Source organism: Vidua chalybeata, chromosome 5, assembly GCF_026979565.1.
Source record: "Vidua chalybeata isolate OUT-0048 chromosome 5, bVidCha1 merged haplotype, whole genome shotgun sequence".
Taxonomy (NCBI): Eukaryota; Metazoa; Chordata; class Aves; order Passeriformes; family Viduidae; genus Vidua; species Vidua chalybeata.
The window spans coordinates 62,054,540-62,065,059 of record NC_071534.1 but is presented as its reverse complement, the minus strand read 5'-3'; the positions used below and the strand labels follow the sequence as shown (position 1 = coordinate 62,065,059).

Here is a 10,520-nt window from a genome sequence, read left to right as displayed (position 1 = left end):
CCCTCGACTTTAATAGAGTTGACACATTGGGTAAAATTTTCAGTGCTTGCCCGCTGTTATAAGACCGCAAATCTCACCAGATGGGAAACACTGCTCAGCGTATCTTGGGGAAAACTGAGCTTGAGCAAATACATCTCAAAATCTGTGCAAAAAAGCTTCTGAAAGCTGGAGTAAAACACCTGGATCAATCAGGGGGCTGAATCTATCTACTGCTCTAACGCTTCACTACTCTTCTTCGCTTTTAAAGTTTTAAATAGAGGAAATAGTTCGAGGGGAGTGGGGGGAAGAGCCCCCTCCGAGGGGGTCTGTCTGTTACCCGGTTCCCCGTCACAGCAGCCCGCTCTCATTCCCTCTTCACAGTGACACCTACCGGCCTCCCGACCTCTCCCCGATCCCTCCGCCCGCGGCCGCGCCGGGGCTCGGCTCCGCTCCGCTCCCCGCCCGGGGCCGCTCTGCCCCGGCCCCGCCGCGCCCCCCCCGGCTCTGCCCCGGCCCGAGCAGCGCGCTGGCAGCCCCGGCACGACCCGCTCGGCGGGGCAGAAACTTTCGCGGCGAGTTTCGCTCCCGCGGTCAGTGCGCGATGGGGCGGGGGCTGCGGCGGCCGAGCCCCGCGGGCCGAGCGCGGGCGCTGCGCCCCTCTGGCCGCCGTGCGCCCCCCTGCACCCCGCGCTCCCTGCGCGCTGCCAGCGGCCCCGCGGCGCTGCCCGGGGCGGGCGGACGGGCCGGGCGGCAGCCGCCGGCGCGCAGGGCGGGGTGTGGCCTCGCCATTATTTATGAGCTCCAGCCCCTATTTGCTCAGCTAATGATGCACCGGCGGCCGCCGAGCCTCGCCTCGCTAGAGCGGCGGCCAGGGCAGGGCAGCGCCTGTAACTGGAGACCAGCGCCGGCACCGTCACCGCGCGGCCGCTCCATTCACTCCTAGGTGCGTGGTTGCGCGCAGAGGAGAAGCGCTCACTGAGCCTCAGGAGTCCACTGCCAGGATTATTGTACAGAGGAGCCGGGAGTATCTTTGCAACCACCACGAGGAGAGACTTTACTCTTTTTCTTTTTTTTTTTTTTTTTTAATTTATTTTTCCCTCTGCGGTGACCTAGGTTTGGAATTAAAATGTTCTGGTAGCAGGAGTGGAGTCTATAAACTGATAGAAACCAGATAGAAATCAGTATTGCTGCTGCTTCCAATAGCCGGGTAAGCATAACTTAAAGTTCTCTTTCTTTTCTGTAATAGATGTGAAATGTCTCTGATGGTTGAAATTTGCTGCTGTTCACAGATAGTTAAACCAATGTCTTCCAGATTGGCATAGTCCGTGTTTGGCAGGGATTTTTTGTCTTTTTTTTCTCCTTCATTTATTTTCTTTACTCTGCCAAATGACTTTCCCTACAGGATTTGGGGGTAGGCTGTAGCAGATGACACCTGCACAGCACTTCCTAGCAAAGCGATACTGTACTTTCCAGAAGCCATGCAGCATGCTGCCAGCGACCTCCGTGGCAGGGAAACTTCACTACTTCACTTTCGTAGCGGTTTGGCTGTTTGTTTACAGATAGACTAGAATGTAAGACTAGAAATGCAACGAGACACTGCTTTTTGTCTGTCCTGTAGGATTCTTATAAAGTACTTGCAAGGCTTTAGGTCTGTATGTTGTCAGCAGAGATCATGTGCACTGGACGTGCTGAATATAGTATCATGACTTACTGAGATAAATTCAGAGCTGGGATATAAGCCCAAAGCAAGAGTCAAACCTGCAAAGAGCTGTCAGTTACCAGCTCTGTAAATCTCTGAAATTAAACTTATTTCCATTAGGTAACTCACATGTCAGGCACCCTGAGGTACCTTTTTGGCACTATATGCATTTATTATTTATGTGTCTAACAGCTGGGTAGGAACCATGCTGTTCAGCACTTGAATCTTATATTTGCCTGTCACTTCTGTGTTAATGGTGAAGATCTGCAATTTGAGCAATGAAATGTAGCAATGTTTCACTCCTCTAACTGATTACACTAGAATTGGCAGGAGGCACGCGAGTGGGAGGGAAAGAGAGCTGAAAGGGTTTTTTTTCCTATTATTGTTTCCTACAGTATTATTTAAAGGAAGAAAGCTGCACACTTGTTCCACACTTGACTTTTTATCTATATTGCAAAGAAAGCATAGTGCTACTACTGGAAAATACTTACCCCATTGCGTCTGTTAAATCACATGTTCTGTATGATTGGCTATTTATTTTGGCCTGACAAAGAAATTTTATTGGGATTTAATGGCATTTCTCTCTTAGAAGAGGAGTAAGTTGAAGGATATCCCATGGGCAAGTCACAAGTTTTAAATTTAAAGCCCACAAAGCAACATTAGTACTAGAGTTCGTGCAGCCTGTTTAAGAATTATTCTTGGCAAAAACTCTGCAACTATCATTTTATTAGTTAACAGACCCTTAGAGATAATTTGGAAGTGGGCCAGAATGGATATGTTTTTCCTACAGACCTGATCTGTAGCTGGCAAATTTCTGACAAGGTTGTTTTTGTCAATTAGCAGAGATGTAGAATTACTTGATCTCCGTGCATTTCTCAGTACTCAGAGCAAATTATGAAGGAGAGTTTAGTTGGTGTGGGCTGCAGAGCTCTGCGCTTCCATGCATGCTTTCCTTCCCACCCCCAACTTGATGTGGAATCCTCATGCAAAGAGAAGCCTTTCCAAACGATTTACAGTGAGTGGACAGGGAATGACAGAGGTGGTAATGAGATACGGGGCTTTTACCGCTAAGTCAGTGGTGTGGATCCAGCCCAAGCTAGTGCTGACCTAAAGTCATCCCTGCCTGACAGCTCATTCCTGCCGTGCTGGGGTGGTTACAGCCGGTCCTTTAAGGACAGGTGTGAACCTCAGAGGGACAGGATGAACGAGCCTGTAGAAATATTGGCTTCCACTGGAGGGACTGTAGTGCTAGAGCAGAGCTGAGGTGAAGAATGGTAAGCTGACTGCACAAGTAACAAGTCTCTTCATAAAATAAACGTACAGCCTTTAAGGATATCTTCTAGCTGTAGGGGTTGTGTCTTTCAAAGTGCTTCCAGGTACCATAAAATCAAGTATATCACCTGAGTGATTAACTAATAAGTGATGTCTAGTAGAAGGGCTTTTTACACCAAAAAGAAAAAAAAAATATACATGTATTTTATATATATATATATATGTGTGTATTTTATACATATAAATATATATATATAAATATATATAAAATACAGGTGCTTATATATATATCAGCAGTGAAGTCAAATGGGCCTAAAATGATGGTGTTATGTATTCTCACTTTTGCAGCTAAGCTGACAAAGTTGTTACTACTGGCAAAATGAAATTTGCACTTCACAGTTTTTGGAGAGATGCAGTTTAGTAGCAGATGTGATACAGATATGCAGTATTCAGATTCTAATGGTGGCTAGGTTTTTTGGATCTGGTCCAAAGTCCATTAGAAAAGCCACTTTCCTGCAGTGATTCCAGTGACCTCAAGTCCTTCCTGAACTAAGAAAAGATACTGAGTTCTGGAGTGATTTCTGATTCTCTTGAGGTGCTCAGGCATCTCAGCAGCTAACTCCTATTAAATGAAGGTTCAGCAGATGCACAGGAGGAGTAGCAGATATATCAGGGTGTGGTATCATTGTCCAACTCTGGGATTCTCAGTGCCCTATAGAAGTCAAAGAGAGCAGGTGCATATTTTGAAAGGAACTAGCCCAAAAAGCAAACACTGACTAACAGTTTCAAGTGTGTAGAAATACTTTTGGTTTCACAGTTTTGAAATTAATGACATACACAGACAGAATTTCTTTAAAGAAAAACTTGAGGGTGATTAGAGTGCTCAGTTTACTAAAACTTAAAGCTCATTTCCAAGCACCTTTGATTTCAGATGTTTAAAGAAAAGAAAAAAAAAAAACCAATCAACCAGTAACCCAAACCTCCCCCCCTTAACATGAGAGAGAGATATCTAAAAATATCAGCCAGACTTTTATTCGTGAAACTTTATCTCCTGTCCTTGCTTTGCTCTGCCTTGACATTTCGTATAATTATATTTCCAGCAGGTGGAATTGTCTTAATTTTAAATAAACTGAGTCTAATGCTGTAGTCTGCCCTAGCCAAAAGTTGGGTTCTCTTGGTTCCTACTAACAGGTAGAGAGCTCCTCTTGTGCCAGCACAGAAGACTGCTGGGGAAAACCACTTTCAGATGCACAAAGAAAAAACAAAAGTGCTGTATGTCCTTCACATCAGTAATTATGGCTTCATCTGGAAGAGGCCTCCAACACAATCTTTCCATACTTTTGTTTTTGCTCCACAAGATTGTATGAGAAGAGTAATGTGATATATCTCTCTTTCAGGTTTAATTTCTTGGATATTTGGTTGCAAATCTGAAGAGATGGCATTTCTTGCAGTGAACGTGTTGATTGGGATATTTATTTACTTTAGCAGTGTAAAAGGATCTTCCCAGCCTCAAGCAAGGGTGTTCCTAACATTCAGTGGTAAGAAGATAAACATTCTTAAACAAATATTATGATTGAACATTTTCTTCTTCTTAAATTCAATAACTGAGCAGAAGCTGGCATTTTGATCTGTGTCCAAATTACAGTTTTTGGTTTGTTGCTGAGGCACCTGTCAGCCTAAATTTGATTCTCTTACCAGAGTCTACCTATCACTATAAATGCATAATTAATATATAATTAAAAATTAGTAGGCTTGTCTCTTTATTTTGAATTATTATGACTTACAAACAACTAAAGGTTTATTTCTTATCTGTAGTATTGCTTGGAAAAAATATAACACATTACATGTGGTGGAGATTATTAATGATTTGAGTTGCTTTCCTTTTCAGTCAACTGAAACACTTTATATTCTGAAAATGAGGCTGCCTGAAGTTTTACCAAAATAGTTAGCCAGGCACAGAGTCCTTTGAAAAAAATATTATTCCTTGTGCACTTTGTGCTCTGTGTAGGAGGTACATAGCCTGTAGCAGGCACTGATGCCTTCATACTGTAAACCAGCAATGAAAATTATCATTTTCAAAAGAAAGTTTCTTTTACTTCTGAAGTGCTGAGCAGTACCTCCTTGCTGCAATTATGCCAGTATTGCTTTTAATAGTAATGTAACTTATTCTTCTAGTTTGAAATGCTGATTTTAGCCACCACTTCAGAATGTGTGTGTTCTTCAGCTTACCGTGTCTGTTAAATCTGAGCTGAAACTTTCTGTCACTAATTATAGAGGCATTGAGTTTCTCCAGCCCTCTGCCTTCTCTGTGATTGTCTTTGAGGCGTGAGGGCTTGCTATTTCCTGCCCCAATACTACTTGCACTGGGATGCCTTCTGTGGTTCATTAGTGCCAGGATGCCCTGCCACTGCCTTGGGAATATTCTGTGTGCTCTGAGCAATCTTTAAGAATTGCTTTGAAAATAGTCTGAGCTAGCAAGTATCTCAAACTTCTATTTGCTACCGTGATCAGTAACAATGTAAACATGAGAGTGAGAGACATCCAGAAGGAGACTGACAAGTTAGACCTTCTGCAAATACCAACCAGGGTTTGAATAATTATATACTAGAATAAGGGGCCCTAAACTGATGAATGCAGTACTTAATAGGTGTAAAATAGCATGGCTTCAGTAAAAGCAATAGTAAGAACTGAGTTCCAAGAGGGAAATCAAATGAAGAAGTAGGGATAGGAATTTCTTGTCCTTGTTTAAAGTCTGCACTGATTTTGATAGAGATGGTACTGTTTTGGCACAACTCAACAGAAGCTAGTTTGGCTGCAGTTGTGTGTTACATTGCAGGTCTGCTACAGTTATGCAGAACAGGCTGATTTAGATTGCCACCTCATCTCCTTGGTGGCCTTGAAAGTAATCTAAGCTTCCCTTGATCTCTGGTATGACCATGAAGTAGGAAGTGTTCATGTTTTGTGGTATTCAACTTTGTGAATGGGAAAGAATTATAATGAGAGGCAAATGGTTTTAACAGAAACTCAAGAGCTTTTGTTTCATCACAGGTATCCTGCAAGGCTGAAACAGTGAAGCAGCCATAGAGCAAAAGACCCCAAACCTAAGAATTTTAAAAAATAATTGAATTAAAACCTTAGTTTCTGTGTCCCTGAAAAGAGGTTGTCCCTCCTTCCTTTAGAAGGGGCTATGACAGCTTTATGCTGCAGTGACCCCTTTGTCTTGGTCAGGTTCTTGGGCCCCAAGAGCTCTGTCCCCTGTGCCAGCCCTGGGGACACAGCCTTGCCTCACTAGTTCCTGCTGTAACCCTCCTTGGCTGCCTTGGTTAGAGAGCCTTGCAACACTATCTGATTTTCTTGAAACTGACTTTTTACTCTCCCTAATACTTAACAGCCAACCTTTTAAAAAGAAATTACATTTTTAGGTCCTAAATTTTTATTGGGTCTTTTGAAGTCATAAAAGTAAAAAATGAATTATGTGTTTTTATAATATGAGAAGTATGTCTGGAATAAAAAGCTAAGCTTTTTGTGTAATATATAAACAGAAGTTTTATTTTTAAACCTGATTTCCAGATGGTAAGAAACAACTTTCATTATGTGAAAAGAGTTTGCAGGTTGTTGTGTATACCAAGGTAATGGCTCCACCTGTAGTATGAGCTTCTGTTCTATAAATATTTACTTACATTAGTAGAGATGTAATAGAAAAAGGTGAAACTTTGCATTGTTCTCCAGCTAAGTGTGATAACACACTCTTTCTTCATAAGCTGCCTCATAACTTCTTGTTTTTAAATCATGTAGAAATACCAAGTTATTTGGCAGTCTCTTTGCCCTGAGAAGCTGTCAGTTTTTATGGAGAATTGTCACTCTTTTAAAGTGCATCATTTGAAAATAAAACCATAATTAGGACTCCTTATGTTTTAACTGACATCAGACAATAAAGACAAATCATTCAAGCTTAGGATACTTATGTGATATTTTTCAAGTTCTGAATTGGATTTGGCTTGGTGTCTACAATTACATTGCATAAGTTTTGGGGGTAGAGTGTATACAGGAGGAGAAAATGAGTGATGCTTTTCAAAGCTAACCTGCTCCTTCAGGATCAAGTCAATTGAGCTTATTCACGTTGCAGCATTTCTCATGGGAAAACCCAACAAGTATCTTGACCTATTCTGTTTTTCATCAGGAAAGATAAAAATGCGAATCATTTGAATCATGGGCTGCTTTTCTTTTTGCCGTCTACTTCATTAAGAATCAAATGTAATTAAAAAGTGCTCCTGGGTAATACCTCAAGAGCCTGATAATAGGGATTTTGCAATTAACTTCAATGGATGAAGGACTGCAACCCTAACTTCTATTTCTGAAATCAAAAGCCTGGCCCCTTGTCTAATTAAAATGTAGTTCATGACTTAGCTGAGGTTGTTAACTGTGCATATGACGTGAGTGTGGAACTTACTGCTGTCTGCACCCTGAGTGTCTTGAAAATTGCAGTGCTGTACAGAACCCCGAGGCCTGATTCCTGTTGCTTGCACCTTGTATAGCCATTTACTCCACTGAAAGGAAAGGTCAGGCTGGAGCTGAACTGCTGCTTTGCTCAGGTGAACGTGGTTAGACAAGGGACTGGGCCTATGGAGAACCAGGCAAAGGAGCTCTCGGTGTGCCTGGAATGATTTCCTGTGACCTAATTGTCCCGTTCAATGGTGATGGCTCAAACCACTGGTACTTGTACAACATCTGCACTTGAAGAGCCACTGCAGCTGAAGAAAAAAAGAGGCCCCAGGCTTTTCTGATTCGGAAATTGCAAAGATGTAAAGGCTGTGGTGCAGCAGGTGCAGCAGTGTTGGCAATCATCTGCTGTGTTCCTGTGGAGCATGCAGGGGTGAGGGAACCTGGGATGGGGGAAGCAAAGGACTCAACATGTCCCCCTGCACTATTAGTATGCTATTCCCTCTCCTTCTGCCTCTTCTGGCTCCTTGTCCCTGGAATAGGTATTTTTTAATCTACTTAAATCATCTATCACAATTTAAAGTGCCATAGTTTATTTTTTCTTCATAGCACAAGGCTTACCTTATCTGTTTATGAACTATCAAGTGTGGTGCCTGCTGTTTCTCAAGCTCCATGCATTCCTCGTTGTCACTGCATGTTCCTGAACAGATAATTGGGAGCTATATCCTTCAGTCTTCACAGGGAAAAAGCCTTTCTGAAATCAGTGGGAGTATTATCAGAATAAGTAAGGAGGTACTAGACTCCAGGTTATTGTCAGACTTTGTTTCATTCCAACTCACATTTACTTTTTGAGTTTTGTTGCAGCCCTAAAATGCTAAGCCATACCATTTTAACATCAAATTCTGAATTGATTGAAGATTGAGTATATTTTAAAAAATAAGTACTCTAACATACCTTCTTTGGGATTTAAATTTATACAGCAATACACAACAAAATGATAATTGCACTATTTACTGGGAACATTTAATGCATTCCTGCCTTAAATGTCTGGTTTAGCAGATATTTCCCATGCAGGTTCTTCTATTGTCTGCAGTGAAAATTCCATATGAGAAGTGGATCAAGGCTAATTTGCAGACAGTTTTGTTCTTCTCTTTGTTATAAAATTACTAGAACACGTAAAGGAATTTTAAGAAAGTATCAGTCAGATTCATTAATGACAATTAAAGTGCATAAAATGTCACCAGAGCAACTGCAGCGCTTATTCAACTGTCAACATATTTTAAAAGATTTAATGCAACCCCTGTGGTTACCCTCAAGGAAAAATAAAGGAATTGAGAACCATTTTCCTTGAGCTCTTGAGCAACAGCAGTACAACTTGTTTTTAAACAATCCCTCATTGTAATGTTAATGTTACCACAGTTAATAAAAAGTTCATTTATTATTTGGGGGACTTTGTGCTGATGACAGTCTAGTAGGCAAAGGTTTACGCTAATATAGTCGATTGGATCTTTTTTGGTGTCCGTGGAATGAAAGCTATTTACGAAAAGAAGTAAAGCATTAAAAGAGGGGGAAGAAAGAGAGAGAGAAGAGATTGATGGTTTAGTTTTGTTTACATGCAGGACTTACCTTGAATGTTCGTATAGTTGCTTGATTTTCAGCAAATTGTGAGTAATATTTTCTCAAAATTAACTTATTTGGGGCTCTCACAGCTTCATGGATCTTAAATAATGTTAATTTATAAAGTGTTGAACATCAATGATGTGAAAATTTTTCCAATTTGTCTCTCACTGGAGATCTAAAAAACTTTATTTGAATACATCCAACTAAAAATAAAATTATTAAGGGAAGCATTATGCAAAAAACTCTGCATTCTTTCTAGAGTTCTGTGGTTAAAGGTCCTACATGCCAAATGACATTGAATCTGCTTATTTTCATGTTCTTGTTCAGTGCTAATGTCTTTGAGTTGGCTTGTCGTTGTTGTTGATGTGAGTGTACAAGAGAGGATAATTTATTGTTTCTGTATTTAGTTAAATTGTGCCATGTGATTTGACTTCAGTTAAATGGTCTTGCAATAAAACTGAAGTCACAGGTGGTGTTTGGTCCAGTTCTCTGTTTGTGCTCTAAAATTACAGTAAGTGGTACCCCCATGGGAAAGCACAAATAAGTATGTCTTCAAGGTGGTTAATTATCAGGCAACAAAGGTGCCTGATGATTAACAAAGGTAGTTAATTACCAGGCAACAAATTATCAGCCTACAAATTTGATCCTACTCTTGGATGAAGAGCTCATCTGAATTTGACAAAATTTGTGGACTTGTTTTTTTTCTTACACACTAATAAGTAGATCTGTTATCTAGGAGGTGACTTACTTCCTTTAATCTCTTTATGTTCTTGAACTCAGTCAATTTGACCTGTATCTGAACCAGCCGTGGTTTTGTTTGTTTTTTTTAATCTTGGTATGGAAAAATCAAACTTTATCTTAGAACATTTTGACAGATTCTTCACATCTTGGCACTCTCTGCTTGTCATAGAAGAAAGCAGCTTATCTTGGCCAGTGCCATTGCTCTGTCATTACAATTCTTTCTTGCATTGCCTGTCCAAGGCAAATGCTGAAGTCCCTACGTAGGCAGTTATATTGCCATTATTCTACAACACTTCTTCTTTTTGTATTTAAAAAATGTGATGAGAGAAAAATGGTATAGACATTTCTAATACCCCATTTTTTTCCCGATTGTTCGGGTACCAGTAACAAGAGCTCCTCTGTGAGCCGTTTCCGTACTGGATGAGCTCACAGTGCACTTTGATATGTAGAGCTGCACAAGCCTTTGTGTGTATCAGATGTAATTAGTGACGTGACTCACAATAATTACTCATTTTATTGAAGTGCGTTGACTGAGATCCTGCCATGAATAAATACGTGGACCAAGAACTTACGTTGCTATTTGAACTGGCTGTTCCCTCACCATGTGTATTTTGTTCTTTTTGGTACTGACTTTTCAGAGTTCTCAGTAACACTCCCTAATAAAAAGACTAGGCAGTGTTTCTCAGGGTAAGGTCTTTGTCTTAGGGACACGGTTTACTGATTCACAGTGCAGCTCCTCAGCTCATCTTGTCTCATCTTACATTCAGAC

At 41.0% G+C, this 10,520-nt stretch overlaps 1 protein-coding gene across 1 annotated transcript in view; it reads left to right on the top strand.

Moving 5' to 3' along the window:
- Window positions 1–1,138: 1,138 nt before the first annotated feature.
- SEMA3C (semaphorin 3C) overlaps window positions 1,139–10,520 on the top strand; it is a 117,009-nt gene continuing 107,627 nt past the window's right edge. The window contains exons 1-2 of the mRNA XM_053943241.1: window positions 1,139–1,186; window positions 4,348–4,488. Of these exons, the coding sequence (XP_053799216.1) occupies window positions 4,386–4,488 (103 nt within the window). The 5' untranslated portion in view covers window positions 1,139–1,186; window positions 4,348–4,385. The remainder of the gene's footprint in view (window positions 1,187–4,347; window positions 4,489–10,520) is intronic.